This window comes from Hippocampus comes, unplaced genomic scaffold (genome assembly GCF_001891065.2).
Source record: "Hippocampus comes isolate QL1 unplaced genomic scaffold, H_comes_QL1_v1.1 scaffold277, whole genome shotgun sequence".
Lineage (NCBI taxonomy): Eukaryota > Metazoa > Chordata > Actinopteri > Syngnathiformes > Syngnathidae > Hippocampus > Hippocampus comes.
The window spans coordinates 322,020-338,341 of record NW_017805365.1 but is presented as its reverse complement, the minus strand read 5'-3'; the positions used below and the strand labels follow the sequence as shown (position 1 = coordinate 338,341).

At 51.8% G+C, this 16,322-nt stretch overlaps 1 protein-coding gene across 1 annotated transcript; it reads right to left on the bottom strand.

Annotated features, from left to right (window-relative positions):
- Positions 1-1,833: 1,833 nt before the first annotated feature.
- wars2 (tryptophanyl tRNA synthetase 2, mitochondrial) lies at positions 1,834-15,189 on the bottom strand. The gene is made up of 6 exons (XM_019871951.1): positions 15,043-15,189; positions 5,735-5,998; positions 4,872-4,952; positions 3,918-4,000; positions 3,072-3,193; positions 1,834-2,548 (listed from the first exon to the last, which is right to left on the bottom strand). Exons 1-6 carry the CDS (start codon positions 15,154-15,156, stop codon positions 2,100-2,102), a joined length of 1,113 nt encoding a protein of 370 aa, XP_019727510.1. The 5' UTR covers positions 15,157-15,189; the 3' UTR covers positions 1,834-2,099.
- Positions 15,190-16,322: the final 1,133 nt, after the last annotated feature.

Sequence of the window (16,322 nt, the reverse complement as noted above, 5' to 3'; positions counted from 1 at the left end):
ACGTGTTTTATACTCAAATAAAAGCGAAATTGCGATGTGATTTTTGTGGAGTAAAGTAACAATTATAATCATTTGAAATGAATAGGAAACGCCTTTCAAGAGGTGTCTAAAAAAAAAAAAAAAAAAGCCTTTTTTTCGATTTAAACGCAGCGAAGTGTAATCGTTTTGTTTAGGTTTATGGTGACCTAATGACGTGTTTTTCCCCGTGTGCATAAAACACGTTTTGGACACATTTGACGTTGAGTTTTTTTTTTTTTTAGGGTGTGAAAATGTCCGTTTTTTTAAGGGGGCTGTTAACACAAACGTGTGTGTGCGTGTGTGTGTGCGTGTGCGTGTGTGTGTGTGTGTGTGTGTGGGTGTGGGAGAGAGAGCGAGAGAGGATGACAACAACCAAAAGGGGGAAAAGCAAGAAAAATGGCGACAAATGTGCGGTGAAAATCCGGGGTTGTTCATTTGTCGCATATTTAGTATTTGCGCACATCGACTCATTTCGTATTTTGTCCCAACTGAGACGAGAATCGTGGACAAGTGGTACAAATTGTCATTTGATTTTAAACGTTATCTCTTCACGTGGGAAATGTCGTCTGTGCGTATACAGTATTGTTGCGTGTGTAAATATTGTCACTTTTATCGTTCAAACAAGCCATCCATTTTTTAATCCATCCGATGAATGTGAAAATTGTGAGTTTTGGTCATGACAACGTGGCAGCCCATGATGATGATCGAATTTGAACCTTTGCCACATTGCTTTTACAAATATACAAAAATTATACCTGCCTTGACAGCAGCTCCGATATTTTGTTTTTCTTTGCTGCTGTGAATTGGGAATTTCTCCATTGTGAGACTAATAAAGGTTTTCTTATCTATTTATATATGTGTGTGTCATGAAATGGTTTAATCTGAGATGAAAGACAAACATTGTTAAATGTGTTCACGTTTTCATTTAAAATGACCAATTAATTAGATATAAAGACGCACACAAAACGTTTTGCAGTCTCCAAACGGAAGTAGGCAGTGAGTCGAAAACTAGGACGGCATTACAAAAACCAAACACAAATTCGGACCGATCAGGTCTGTCTGTTTCAGAAAATTGAACAAAAAAATAAATAAAACGAAAATTGTAAATACCATGAAAAATACGAAACGATCACGTTCAACGTTTAAATATAAATGATTACTTCTTGTGATCGGGAACCACCCCAAATGAACGCAGGAAACTAGATGCAGGGGAAGGGGGCGGGGGGCTGTCGGTTAAAAATAAAAAAGAAATAATGCTGACGGACCAATCAGGTGGCACTCTTCCAATCCGCTGGGTGGCAAAATCTGAGCAGTCTTCTCACATCTACAGCGAAAAAAGCGAAAAAGCCATTGTTGGAGTTGAAGCACAAAACACAGCAGAAAATCACCATGTTGAATATTCAAACATTTATTATTTCTTGGAATCATGATCCTATCCAAATATCGAATGCTTTTTGCAGGCAGGACGCGTGATGCAGGCAAAAAACAAAAACAATCAGGCCGTGTCTGTTCGACATTCGGTCGTCTGGCTTTTCCAGTGTGGAGGGGGGGGGGACCTTGGAACAGAAAAGATACATATATATATATATATATATATATATATACATATATATATACACACAAACACACATATAGGTATATGTATATAAATATATACACACACACTATATATACACACACATACACACATATACATATATACATATATATATATACACACACACACACACACACACACATATATTACTTTATAGGTATTTTTGCATTGAAAAAAAAATTATAATCATGATCTACAAAAATAGGAAAAAAAAATTAATGAGATCGTAAATAATGATCTATGGAAAAAAAAGAAAAAACAGACCAATCAGGCGGCGCCTGTTCTGAGTCCGCCTGCCAATAGAATGTGGCCAGTTGTTCTCCCATCTTGGAGCAGAAAAAAAAAAAATCTTTATCTTTGAAATATTGTTTGTGTTCTTTTTGCTAACCAAGATCCAGTCCCCTCCCAAAACCGACAAGAGCGATGAGCTCATGCAAGCAAATGGACCAATCGGGCGCTTTCAGTTCCAAATGCGCCCGTCCTGTCAACAGAATCCGACCAATCTTCGGACTTGCTGTAGCGTGGGGGCGGCCAGCTCGCCGGCTCTGCGCCGGCCTTCGTCCAGCACGGCCTCCAGGTGGGAGCGCTCCGCCTTGAGCCGCAGCAGCCGCTGGCGAACAGGCGCCAGCCTCTGGACCAGCACCTCGGCGACCAGGCCTTTGTACGCGGCCGTGTCCAAGCCTCGGGCCAGCGACACGGCCTCGTCCACGCCGATGGCGGCGGCGGCGGCGTGAATGCCGACCAAGTTGGACACGCCCGGCCTGGCTTCCGGGTCGTATGTCACCTCCGAGGTAAAGTCGGTGACGGCGCGGCGGATTTTCAGGGCGATGTCATCTGGAGTGTCCGTGATATAAATGGTCGCCATGGTCTGGCCGTCCGACTTGGACATTTTGGAGGAGGGGTCACGGAGGGACTTGACCTTCCGGGCGGAGCCTGCGGAGGGAATCGGACGGAGAACAGGTGAAGGTGGGAAGGTCGGTGAGGCGGCGGTGCACAAGATCCCTGCACAAGTGGAAGTGCAAAAGTTCAAAACTGACCACAAACTTCTTGGGGGGGGGTGAGATCAAACCTTGGGCGTTGTTTCGGTAACCGAGCAACACGAAACCTCATCTCCTGCAATTGTTTTATTGGGCTTCCCAAAAACGAAAAAGCGGTTGGCGAGGACAGATCAGATGGTCCCCGCTGCCGGCCGCCAATCAATCACAAGTCCCGCCCCCCTCAGCAGTCAATTATCACCCGATTGGTGGCAAAGAGGCTTCTTTCATCAAAAGTGCTGACGCCATTTTGTATTTTTACGAGGCTTTGGAATAAACAACCGCATTTTGAGTCTGTGTGTGCGTGCGTGTTGACCATGTGTGCGTTTCATTGCGAGGCTTGTGCGCCGGCATTCCAAAATAGTTCCATGCGTGTCATTCTCATCAGGATTGTTGAAGGATTGAGCCCGAGGTGTTCTTACCGAGCAAGGCGCGGGGCTGAGGGAAGACGGGGTGGCCGTAGCGTCGGTTGAAGATGCGAGCCAGATCCTGAGCCAGCTCCAGATGCTGGACCTGGTCCTCTCCGACGGGGACGTGCGTGGACCTGAGAGCCCGCCCGGCGGGCGAGAGCGCGTCAACAACTGTACACCGTCATCTGGAGCGCATGTGCTTATGCAAACGTGGTTAGTAAAGTTGGGGGGGGGATATCATCATCATCATCATAATAATAACTATCGTGTTTTCAAAGGATATCATACATTTTTTTAGCAGTTATAGGTTCATATTTTTGCTGTGATGAACTTGAGAATATGGTGGGAGTTTTATCGGATTACTTTTCAACACAATATATGTCAACTGTTTGCAGTGCAATATTAAACTGGAAAAAAAAAGAAGTCGAATAAACGATTTGTCCACACAATTGACTGAAAGGAGAAAAAGATCCTATGGCCCAAATTCCGATCATTGGAAGGGAGAAAAAAAACTAACAAAAACACCCCATCCTCGTTGTCAGGCAGAAAATCAATTTGGGTCTAAAAAGAACCCATTTCCCTTCTTTCATTCTTTTCATTTTCATTTCAATTGTTATTGATTGATTTGCACGTCGCCCCAAAATTATCCGTAGCTTTGCTTTCCGAAAACCAAAACAAAGATCAATCCTCATCACGAATACAAAAACTTTCCTTGCGGCAATTTGAAGACCGCCCTGCGAGTGGCGGGTTGCAAGTGAGCACAGCGCCGCCCGCAGGCCTGGAGGGCAAGCGCCGGCCGGCCTCCAAACTGCGCCACCCGATTGATTGATTGCTAGCAAGCCGGGACCAAATTCTCACTTGTAGAGAAGAATATCAGCAGCCTGGAGAACAGGATAGGTGTACAGGCCCACGCTGCCTTCATTCTTCTGCTTGCTCTTGATCTGGACACATGCCCCCCCACGCCCCCCCCAAAAAATTAAAAATAAACATATGTCGATATTTTAGTCACCCAAGATCGGAACAGGCCGCGACCAGTCTTTTTCAGGCATCCAGAAGGTGCGTGTATGCAGGCCTTTTTTTTTTGGCCGCGGCACCTCCTCGGGGCCCGATTGACGCCACATGTGGTCGGGAAATGACGGCTATTAGGAGGACAAATCTGACAGATGGAGAAAGCAATAAAACAGACGAAAACAACGACGGAGAAACGGGATGGAAATCCGACACGAGGCGGCAGGAAAAAAACAAAAAACAAAAAAAGAACGCGCTCCGATGACCAAGGCTTTGTCCATTTCAACAAGTAAACAACTGCAGCAAAATCCCAAAAGCTGGCGCGCTGCTGGATGATCGATCGGCCATCAAAGCAAGTGCAAACCGGAACGCGCGCGTGCGTGTGTGTGTGTGTGTGTGTGTGTGTGTGTGTGTGTGTCAGGGTGGGATTTGGGGGTTTTCAGGATGTTGAAAAGGCTTTGTTTTAGTAGAATTTTTTTTTTTTATATATGGCGTATTTTCATTGAAGTTTCTTCTTTAAAAAAAAAAAGTCACAAAGTATTGTGCGATCAAGTTGCCCTTCCTCCTGGAGTATAAATGGACAGCAATTGCAAAAATGTCGACGGTTCAAATGGAGCCCCAAAGCTCATCGATGAGCACATTTACACGACTACTAAAAAAACACAATCCAATAACATTTTTTTTCTATTTTATTTTGTTATTTTGTATTTTTTTCTATTTTACGTGACTTCATTCATTTAGCTTTTTGTGTGTGTGTGTGTGTGTGTGTGTGTGTGTGTGTGTGTGTGTGTTTTCCATGGGTACCTTCCACTGCGGCAGGTGTCGGAGGCGCGGCATGCTGGTCAGGCATCCGAGGATCCAGGAAAGCTCGGCATGCTCGGGCACCTGCCGAGGTCACAAATATTCAGACGCCTTCAATTGCGGCAGCTGAAAGTTGAACTTCCATATCATCTTTCATGTCAATGAAAAAAAAAAAACCCAAAGTAAATGGAAGCACGAAGAACGGTGACTGCCTGGCGCCTCAGAGAGGCAGCGGAAGGTACCGCGGGCAATTGAAAAATGGAGCACGCTGACAGAGATCATCGCATATTTGAATATTTGAAGAAGGATGCAGCGGCTGCCTTGGTTTCACTGGCGGATGCGCGGCCGTGTTTTGGGGCAAATTCAACTTTCTGGTTGGCCGGCTCCGTTGACATTCTCTCTCTCTCTCTCGTCAGATAACTGGAACTTCGATCAGGACGTGACAGTGGGGGCCACTTCTCCCCTTTCACGGCGTAAAAAGAAGGAAAAATAGACGGCGAGGCACTCAAAGGATAACCGTGCATCCAAAATGTCAGCTGGAAGTCCACGCGCGGCTTGGAATAAGAAACGGCAAAAACGGAATCGCATGGGTTTTTTGATTTGTTCTTTTTAACGGGCCAGGTTATCCACGAGGAGATGAAGGGCACCAAGAAACTTTAGGGCTGCCAAAATGTGGAGCACCAAGGCACGGCTGCTGCCGATGCAAACATTACCTCGTGTGTCCAGAGTTTTTTTTTTTTTTTTTGCAAACGTAACTTTAAGTTTCGGCACGAAACGAGTTAAGGTGTCAAAGCCTGGTTAGGGTTTCAAAACACGAGTTTTGCTTTCAAGTGAAGGCTCGGTGGCGCATTGGGGGCGGGGCGAACCTGCGACTGCTGGAAGAGGACGGCCTTGCGCGGGTCGACGCCGCACGCCAGCAGGCTGGCCACCATGTCCAGGGTGTTGGTCCGGAGGGCGCGCGGGTCCTGCGGCCGCGTGACGGCGTGCAGGTCGGCCACGCTGTACAGCACCGACGGGTAGCGCTCTTGCAGGGTCACCCAGTTGTCCAAGGTGCCCAGGTAGTTGCCCAGGTGGGGGACCCCCGTGGGCTGGATCCCGGAGAACACCCGGCGCGCCGCCGTTGACGGCTCCTGCCCAAGAAAAGAAGCAAACTCTCAAACGTATTTCAATCATCAACCCCGTGAACCGGAACCCTAATTCGGATCGCAAGCCGAGTTTGGAAAATGAAAGCCTCGAAACCCTCGCCGCGACCCCTCCGATCCGAGTTTGACGCCCGGATTGGGGCACGGGACACCTCAACTCCGTTTGAAGCCTGACGGGGGACACGGTGGGGACATCGAACCTTCGATGAAAAGCCTCCGCGGCGGTTGGAAACCGCGGAGCCGCGGGTGGGGTCTCCAATGAGCGTTTCAAGGCAGGGTCATGGTTTTCGAACTCGTGTGAGGGTTTCACACAAGAGTATGGGTTGCCAGATTCAATTCGGGTTTTGTCAAGGGTTCGGCTTTTGCGGTGGCTGAGGCTTTCGAGCCTCGGCTCGGATTTCAAGCGGGAGCTCGGGCTGGGTTTGAAATTTGAATTTCAAACTCGTCGTCTGGACCTTTCCGGCTTCTCGGCGAGCAATGAAAACGCCCCAGGGCTTCCTTTTCGCCGGCCGCGCTTCTCGCCGCGCCCATTCCGGCGACCGGCCGGCAGCCGAGTCCCGAGCGCCGGCCGCTGCAAAGCTCCCGGCGCGCTGGAACACGAGCGAGGCCGGAAGGAACTGAGCGCTTAAGTCATTAGCCGCAGATGTAATTGCGGCGAGCCTCTTCGGGGGGCGTCGGGGTCGATTTAGGGCGCAGACGGCACCCCGGGTCTGGCTCATATGTGTTCTCACCTCCAGCTGACATGCCCCCCGCAACCCCGTCCCCCGCGAAGGAAGCCATTAGCCACGCAGACATGCTAATGGCGTCATTTGAGCCAATCAAGTGTCAAGCAGAGTCAACGGCGGCCACGAAGCAGCCGTCACCTGGCCAGACGCCTCCGAGGAAGGAAAGCCGGCCGGCCGGAGTCTCGAGAGCGCTTTGTGGGGTTTGGGAGAGGGGGAGGGGGGGGCGAAGAGGTAAATCAGCCCCCGCCCGACGACAGGCCGGACAGCCAATAGTGTACGGCAATTAATTTTTATGACGGATGCCGCAACACAAGCGCAACGGTCGTAAAAGGTGATCCGCTTGGAAATCCCGGCAGTGAGCGTCTCGACGCGGCGGCCGCTGCCCCGAGACATGATTTGTCCCGCCGTATTTCATACGTCTCATCAAATGATCGCGGAAGGAAAGGCGCGGCGGGCGTACTTGGTAACGTGAGCTGACGTTTCAGAAAAAAGGACGCCCCGCGAGACAGGCGCGTGCCGTTTTTGGCCCGCAAGTTGAGGCTCAAAAGCTCAGCCAGTCATTGCCACCCGCCCATCGCAGACAACAAAATGGCGGCCGCACACCCTGTTCAATTTTGGTCAGGCGTCAGGTCATGAGTGACGCGCGCGCCCACCCGATTTGGTGTTCTCGAGAACAAAGTCGCAGACGAGGCGTGAAATTCACGCCTGATGCATCCGCGTGTGGTCGCAGGCGTGCCGCAGCCGTCTTCGGGCGGGAGGCGGGGGACACCCTCGACGGGTTGCCGGCCCATCGCGGGGCACCCGCAGACGAAAAAACAACATCGGGGCTCACACTCACACCTGCCGTTGTTCCATGAACCTGCCGCCGCGCATGCTTTTGGAGGAAAGCCTCGCAGGCACGGCGAGAACATGCAAACGCCACACGGGAAGGCCAAAGCCCGCTACCCAACCCCGCACTTCTGCGCTGTGAGGCAGACGGCCTCACCAGTTGTCCGCCGGATGAAATATTGCTTTCCGGACTTGCTTGGGATGGGGAAAAAAGGCCCATCTCCCGATTTCGGTGATGCTTCTATCCCAAGTGGAGGTCCCCAAAAAGTCATCAGGAGCGAGACCTGACAGGAAGGCAGCCATTTTGGGGACCATTCAGGGGTTTGCACTTGCACAAACTTGAAGCCGTGATGTCAAATTGACACACGCTTGGGGTGGGGGTGGGGTTGTTTCTCTCGCGCACGCGAGGCGGCCGCGGGATCGGCGTCCGATCATCATTGGGAGGATTTCTCGTGCCTTCAATTTGTTCTTGTGGTCGCGGATGTTGAGTGGAAGCTCCCAAATTGTCAACGTGGAATTCAACTCAAATGAGTTTTGCTCTGACAACATTTCGTCAGTTTCTTGCGGGCTTTGTGCGAGTCCTCGCGGGGACTTCAAAAGCTTCGACGCGTCGACTCGCATTGCCGGCGCTGGCCGGGTTTCTCCCGTATTGCATTTATTAGGCATTCTTGCGCGAGGATGTCATTTTGTTGTGGCTGATTAATCCAACATTTTCTCGCCGGCACCGCAGCGTGCGGTCGCTTGTTCCCCGGCGGACGAGAAGAGAGAGAAATGTTGGAAAGGGGCCCCCCCGCTGGAACTGTAGAGGAAAAAAAAAACAAAAAAAAAAAAGACGCCGCACGATTCGCTCTTTGTCCTCACATGACGTGACGGCTGTTTTTCCACCGGGCTGACCGGGAGGCGGCTTTTTTTTTTTTTTTGAAGGCTCGTCTGTCCAAGTTTAAGATGGACACGTTCCCCCCGCAGCGTGTTTGCGCTTGACCTTCGCCCCCCGCGGACGTTACCGCACGGTGACATTGCCAGACAAATGAAGACCTATTCCTGGAAAAAGTGCGAAAACACGGCGCGAACGTGTACGTAACCTTCCGCATTCCCCCCCCCCCCTTTCCCCTTCAGACATGGACTCTAACACACACAAAGCGCGCAATGTCTTCAGCATATGGCGGCTGCGAAAGAGGAAAGCTTTCGTCACCTTAGCGACGATGTAGCGCGACGGCCGCCACCGTCGGTGTTAAAATATGAGGAGCGAGGCAGAGTCTGTTAAGCGTCGTCGACAGGCTGACGGTTTTTGTTTTTTTTTTTTTAACATTTGTCAGAGCCGGAGAACATTTCCTCAGCCGAAATTGGCTGTGGCGACGCCTCCAAATATTTGCCGCTATACTCCAGCATGTGAATCCGAAAGCTTCGCGAATGAGCACTGCCGATCCGACTCCGATTTGAGCCAAATTCAGTTTGGGAATTTGGCCCAAAATGACAGCGCTGAAAAGCGAAGGCGAATCAAAAACGACTGCCAAAACATCCACGTCTCTCAGTCCGCGATCTCGAAAAAAAAACGTCGGGTGTCGAATTTGCAATCAGCGGCAGGTCGGCCATTTAGAAAGTGAGGATCGGCCGTCGTCATCAAAGCTTTTCCAGCGCAGTCGTCAGCGTTCCTCATCGCGGCCCGACAGAGCGTATCTGTTCCGTGATGCGCTCTGGGCGTCCTTTCAGGGCTCCTACGCTCGACGGCAGCCAAGACATTTCACACCGACGGCGCGCGCCAATTTCAACAAGTCTGCCGGACGGTCGCCGCTCCCCCCCCACCCGCCCCGTGCTGCGAGCGACCGCTAAATCTTTGGAGGTGCAATCCGGCGTCAGATCTTTGCCAACGCCGCATCCCGAGAGGAGTGCGAATGGAAGGATGGAAGGACGGAAGCCCCCCCCCAGCTCTCCCGCTGAGCATCCCAACACAGAGGGTCCGGTGTTTCCCTTCCGTCCCAGAAATAACCCCCTGCCCCCGCCAACGCTGCGATCTTAATTCACCTTGACGTGCCTTCGCTCCCTATCCGACGTGGCCATCTATGTACCGGTTAACCAAACTCGACGACATTGCGCGCGCGTGTGTTTTTGTCCCGAGGTGACAACACGCCGCAACTCGAGATCTCGTACGGAGCAAGAAAATGTCAGGCCAAAAGAAAAAGGCAACATTCCTCCCCCGAAAGCGTGCGCTCCAAATCCTCATTTGGGTGGATTTGCACCTGCAGAAGTCAAGTTGTCCTCGGCGGAATCTTGGCGCCGGCCGTGCCTTTTGGGGGGTGGGGGGGAGCCAAGCAAAAGAACCCGAGAAGGGCAGCGACCGGGATGGAAAAAAAATGCAGCTACTGAGGTCAGGGGAACAAACGCAAAATGAGTTGATGATATTTCATCAAAAGGGCTCCCGACCTGACCCCGAAGGCAAACTCGCAAGCGGAAATAGGAGTGGCCCTCGAAAGCCGGCCCGATAGCCTCAACCGGATGGAAGGATTTTCCCGTCGCCGCCGAAGGGACGAGAGAGAGGACCTTTCCAAATCAGATGAGCCCAAGCGTAGTCCGAACCCCGACTTTGACCCGAGCCGCGTATCCCGGACGGAAGGACTTTCATTTGGAACTGAAACGCCAGCAGCCAAAGGTCACAGAAGGAGTCAGTCATCCCCTAAACCGACCTCTAACCAGATCGCGGGCTCAAAGCGGTGTCAGGAAGCCGGTCGCCCAAGGCCGAACTCAGGCGGAGAGGCGGGATCTCCCCCTTCACTCCAATCCAAAACTTTCCTCTCGGCGTGAAGCGGCAAGAAAAGATTTGGCCTCATCCCATTTCCCCTTCACCCTCACCCGGCTGCCGGGGTGAAATCCGAGAAAAGCCGTGCCCGTCGTGCCTCAAGTCGACGCAAAAGGAACGCACGCGCCGGCCTCGTCCGAACCTTCGCTCCTCACGCAAATGGAAGCAGAGAGAGGGATTTTTTTTTTTGTTTGTTTGGTTTTGTTTTGTTTTCCCCCTGAGCCGGCCGACAACTCCAACCCGAGTCCTCGACGCTAAATTATTCGGACTCTCAACCCTGGCAAATCAGTGTCATGCATTTTCCTACACATGGCAGGAGGTGAGAAAGAGGCGTCCCAAAAAACCAAACATCCACCACGTGAACACTTTTTTTTTCTCCCCGCCCCCCTCACACCCACCCCCCCTTTTTTTTCTTAGCCCATTCCAGATTTCAGCGTGTGTTTTTCTGTTTTTCCTCCACGGAGGGTGCCGGAGGGAGGCGGGGGGAGTTGTGGACGGGGGTATGCCCCCCCCCCCTTTCCCCAAAAAGAGCATTTGATTAAATCTGCGGTGGGAACGCGGGACAGGTGAGATTGATGAGGCTCCTCAGAGCTTCACGCTGCGCAGCGAGCGCGGCGGCGGGGCAGGAACAGAAACGCGGCAGTGTGGCGGGCCGGGGCCCTCGCGCCGTGGGGTCCCCGGCCTGATTAATGGGGACTGGAGTGGGGGGGGGGCAGGAAACTCTGATCGACCTCATTAGGAACTCAGCCTTGAAGCGCCGTTTCCAGCTCGGAGCAAAGTGACAAAAATGGAGCGGGGCGAGCGTATCAACTCTGGGATCTGGCGAGCGCTCGCTGCGGTTACGCGCGGGTGACAGACGCAATTAGCGAGCCCATAAAGCGGCCCATTTAGCCACGCCGACGTGGACGTCTTTCGACGGGGCCCGAGCCAATACCGAGGGAACGCCAACGAGGAAAAACTAGCCGTCGCTGTGACGAGCTTACGACTGTGCCAAGTAGCAGGTGGCAAAACAACGCTCAAAACAACAACAAAAGTACCAAAAGCAAGTCAGAAGTGATTTCACGCGAGCAAATTCAGCCAAAGATCGACTCCAACAAAAGCAACGCTTTTGGGGTTTTGTTTGCTGCCTGAACGGGTTGCGCGCAAATCGAGAAGGGGAAAGACGTCGCAAGGTGGTGAAGCGTTGACACGTTGGTGGTTCGGGAATTGAGATTTCACATCTTTTGGGACCCGGCCCCCTGCTCATTCAAATGTGGCAGTTCTCGGGAAGACCTTTTTTTTTGGGGGAGGGTCATTGGGGCTGGGCTTGCTCTATTTGTGGGGAAAACAAAAAAGACAGCAAATGAGCAGCAGGAAATTCTGCGCACAGATAGCTTAGGCGCCCAAAATCGGAATTTGCAAAATGGCGCAGCGGTGCGCCGTAAAGGATTGAGCAATTGGAAATCATTTTAAAAAAAAGGATTGGGAAAATGCGCGGAGTTCATCATTCTTGAATTCAAATCTAATTACGTGCATGCACAGCGACCAAATTGAAAATGTCGTTTTATAGAAGTTGGTTTTGCTCAGCCGTGGAGCCGAGCCGTTTTGAAATTGAAAACGGCGACGCCCTTTGTCCCCTCTTGCTGGAGCGCGCGAGTGAACGATGTGGCAGTTCTCGGGAAGACCACGTCGCGAGTGAACGTCACGAGTGAACGTCGCGAGAGGCGGCGCGCGGCCCGAGAAGCCAAGTCGACGGGACGCGCTCGCAAGGCTCTCATGGCGCGGCCACTTTTTCACGGTGCCGTTGTCCGCACGGAGGGAACGAGACAGCGAGGGAGCGGGCCGGCACCCACCCGGACAATTTCGAGTCACAACAAGACACGCGGCGTGGAATAAAGAGCGAGCGGTGCAAAAGGCAAACATCTCGGCGGGTCGCTTCCCTGAAAAATATCATCATCATAAATCTGACTTGTGGCTTTTTTTTTTTCTGAGTCGACACTTGAATGCTGACGGAGAAAGAGAGATCACGAGCGAGAGAGAGAAAAAGGAATGTTTCATTTCCTCCAGCTTGGGAGGTTGACGAGCGATGGAAGCCTCGATCGACTTGGCGCAAGTTATTTGCAACGTCAAGCTGCCTCGGATGGGATTTGGATTCTGTCAATATGTCGGCCTAAACCCCAGCTGAGGGAATTAGCGCTCCTTTCTGACATTTGAAAACAAATCGGCCAGCTCACGAACGCCCCCCCGCAACCCCGCCCAACTCGAGCCGGAATCTCCCATGCGGCGCGGGGGCACAAGGGGCTTTCATGGTTGAAGTCGGCACCCGAGGAAGTGAAGTTCGGGGCCGCTTCCAAATCACTTCCCGTTTCCCGCAGCCACGACGCTCCCGGGCGACGGCACCGCACCCCAACGAGTGCAAAAGCAACCCGGCGGACCTCGACACTTGAACGAGGGTTTGCCCTTTGTGTTGTGCGTGCGCGTCGGCTGCCGCTCGATGCCGTCGCTTCTGCGTGACACACATTCAGATGGAGCGCACCGAGCGGCCACGTCGAGACGTCCCTCCCCGGGCAGACCCGCTCAAACTAATACCGACTCATTTCAACTCATTTGAGAAGCTCCCTCCGCCTTCACTTCCACTTTTCCACCTTCAACGCGGCCGCCCGACTTGATTGGGTCAAGACTCGGCTTTCTTGCCCATTCACGTGACACTCCAGAATGTTACGATTTGACATAAAACGTTGCCCGAGTGTACGCACGTCATAAAAGCTTTCCTCTGGCATCGTGAACTCACTTTCATTACCTACGGGGAGAAAACATTTGTAGTCGAGGCCGACGCACGGGCGGCGCCCGCCGCGCAAAATTTTGGCTTGCGCCGGCGGCAATAAGACGGTAGATGAAGTGCTGCTTTTCGTTTCTCCCCAAATGTGCAAAGCACCTGGCACAAAAGGGGGCCGAGGTGCGATGTGCGTCAAACCGGGCCGCCCTTCTTCGCTTGCCTGTCACGCCTTGGGGAAAAAAAGCAAAACAAAACGAAAAAAACTTTCAAATCCCCCCCCCCCCTCCCCTTTCCTACTCTGACTGCAAGCCGAAGTGTTCGCCACTCACACAACGTGATCATACGAGCGCTGCTTGATTTCTCTCCCCACCTTCCTCCCGAGGGCTCCCTCCTGGACAAACCATCATGCGCGCCACTTCCTGGAAGTAGAATTCCGCTCATGGTGACAGTGGGTTTTGTTCGATGTGAACGTCCCTCCCCACGCCCCCTTTTTCTAACCCTCCAATCCCACTGAGGGGCAAACATTTGGAAATGTCGGCGTCAGTCACGGTCGTCAACATTGGCCAAGCGTTCACCAAGAGTTTTAATGTTTTTGTTTTTCTTGGCCGATGTTTCCGACCTTGAAGGAACCCTGACCAGCGCTCAACATTGGCAAAGGGTGGCCCCTCGGTAGGATGGGGGCTTCCGAGTTCATCTTGAAAAATGTCTTGCGCGGCTTGGGAAACTTGGACCGAGAGACTCGCCGGCAGAGGAGGTCGAACCTGTGACTGGAAGAGCAATATTCGCGCGATGTGACAGTTACCTTGGTGCCCGCCTTATTCAATGATTGATTTACTTACTTAATGTCATCATCCCGCACCGCTGCACGAGCGCGAAGCAGGATTGGACTGCGTTCGCTTCTAAGCATTCCCGCATTGTCGAAATCCGTAACGGTGGTAAAAGCGGACCCCATGTCAACGATGCACCCGCTTCGCTTCGTGCCGGAAGTGGCGCGCATAATTCATGGCGCCTTGGAATAAGGTGGATACACTTGTGTGACGGCTTGACATTTCAAGGTGGAAGGTAGATATGAGGGGGGGGGGGGTGTGATGAAGGCAGGAATGAGAGCTGGCTCTTAAGGAAGAAAAGACAAGAAAACTGCCTTCCATGCATTTCATGCAGTTATCGGCCAACAAAATGACCGATTTCGGTGTCGAATTTATTTCCCATCATGCACGGCACAACCTCTGAATATGGTTGCCGCCTTTCTGTCTAATTTGCTGCACAGTTTCGCTTCAAATATTCAGTATGCCATCAGTCGATTCTGTGTGTCAGCTCATCTATTGTGTTTTCAACGTTGAGCATGAAGCCAGCAGAAGTTACATGTCTGCTTCACTGTACAACGTGTGCTGGAATTGTATTTGGTTTGTGTTAGGTGAACTGGGAGTGTCACTATCATGTCGACTTTTTTTTTGAAGAAGAAGAAGAAGAAAAAGATCTGCCAACCTGCACGGTCCAAAGGGAGAAAGTTAGTACGTATGTGATGGGCTGCTATCGGGTGGGAGGGATGATAGCAGCCCATGATCAAAACTGAGAAATAACTTCAATTGTAGCCTAAGAAAATGTAATCAGGACGTTCGAACGCTAGTACGGACAAGTCAACTATTTGTAGTCGTCACATATATACAAACACAAGCACACATGAAATTGCCTCCAAGTAGTTTGCTCCGAAGTACCGTTCAAAGTCCAATTGAGACGAAAATTAGCCGTGCAGATCTGACACAAACACAAGCGCTGACCGTGAAGCGTAGACACAAAAATATGACCAGTTCGCGCTTCTCCCACTGGGGAGGGCAACGAGCGGAGGGAGGTGAAAAGGCTGGAAAAAGAGCCAAGAAAAGAAACAGCCTTGTCGACACGCAACGCGGACAAGACCAAGGTCTGTATTTACCTCGTTTTCCGACGTGCCGCCGTCGCACAGAAACCTCGGGTGGACTCGCTGAAACCTCCCGGAGAAACTGAGAAGGAGATGTGGCGCGAGGGAAGCCCGCACCGGCAGCGCCATGTTGACGATGCGCAAAGGCGGGGCCGGTGACGTCAGAGCGCAGCTCCTACGGCGAGCGAGAGGGTTCGAAACACTTCGACGCGAAGGCCGAAGGGCACATTTCCATTCGGAGGAGAGTCGCGATGGACTCCCGATTGTTTGGTTGTGCAATAGGGCGTACATTCGGTAAAAACGTGAAAAAAAACGTGTCCAACCGGATGCGTTCAAAGCATGAGCAGCATGTTCGAATATGGATAGCCGTGGTGAAGCTGGAAATGAAGGTTAAAAATTGTTGTGAGGGGACCGACAGGGGTGACGAAAGGTCATTGGGAAATTTGCCATAAACAAAGGTGAACAGGCAGGTTTCAGCCAAAAAAGGATGACAGAAGGGCGGGGAATGAACTGCTGTTGTAATTTCAAGGTGTCAACCAAAGGTGCAGAGGCGTTTTTCAGGCGGAAATAAAGGTGACAATGGGTGCTTGCAGTGCACATCGAGTAGCTCGGTGTTTGTGCTGCAAATATAGGTGGAGAGAAATGCAATTAGGCCGGCGAGATGTGCCGAAGGTGGAACGAAAGGTGGACGAGTTCCTCGAAGCAGGAAGTGAAGGCGAGGAGTTGCGTTTGGTGTCGTGAGATGTCCTTGAGGCGCGCCTGCTTCCTTGTTGCGTCTGGGCCCCGACTGGTTGGCCTTCATTTTCCCATGACCGCCGAGCTCTTTTCCATGCGTGGCCGTCGCGTATGATCATGACACACATCGCCCATATTAGCGATGAGCCGGCACATGGGGGTCGGGTTACGTGATGGCGTGTTTGCGGGCCGCGCTCGCCGCTACCTGAGAGCTTTCATGTCGGCAACATCTGCCGCATCTGGTTGCGTTTGCCGCGCACAAAAACGCCGGCGCGTCACTCCATATTCATTAGCGTTTCCCGAGGCAACGGCTGCTGCTCTGTGTGTGTGTGTGTGTGTGTGTGTGTGTGTGTGTGTGTGTGTGTGTGTGTGTGTGTGTATACCTTTAGCTGCTGTTTCCTGGCCACCCACCAGACGCGCACACACACCATTGTGGACCCAGTTGGAAATTCCTCAACTTGACTCAAGGCAAAGTTCTTTGCAATGAGGGGGGAAAAAAATCTGTAGATATATATGCTGAATAGCAATAAAAGAGAACGAGCTCTGGTTTCTTGCAACGC

Excerpts from the sequence above, each read along its gene's own strand:
- wars2 (XM_019871951.1), bottom strand. The coding sequence starts at position 15,156 with ATGGCGCTGCCGGTGCGGGCTTCCCTCGCGCCACATCTCCTTCTCAGT. Across the intron at positions 4,001-4,871 it reads GACACCTGCCGCAGTGGAAG|ATCAAGAGCAAGCAGAAGAA; the intron begins GTACCCATGGAA and ends GCATGTGTCCAG. Across the intron at positions 2,549-3,071 it reads TCAGCCCCGCGCCTTGCTCG|GCTCCGCCCGGAAGGTCAAG; the intron begins GTAAGAACACCT and ends TTCCCTCCGCAG.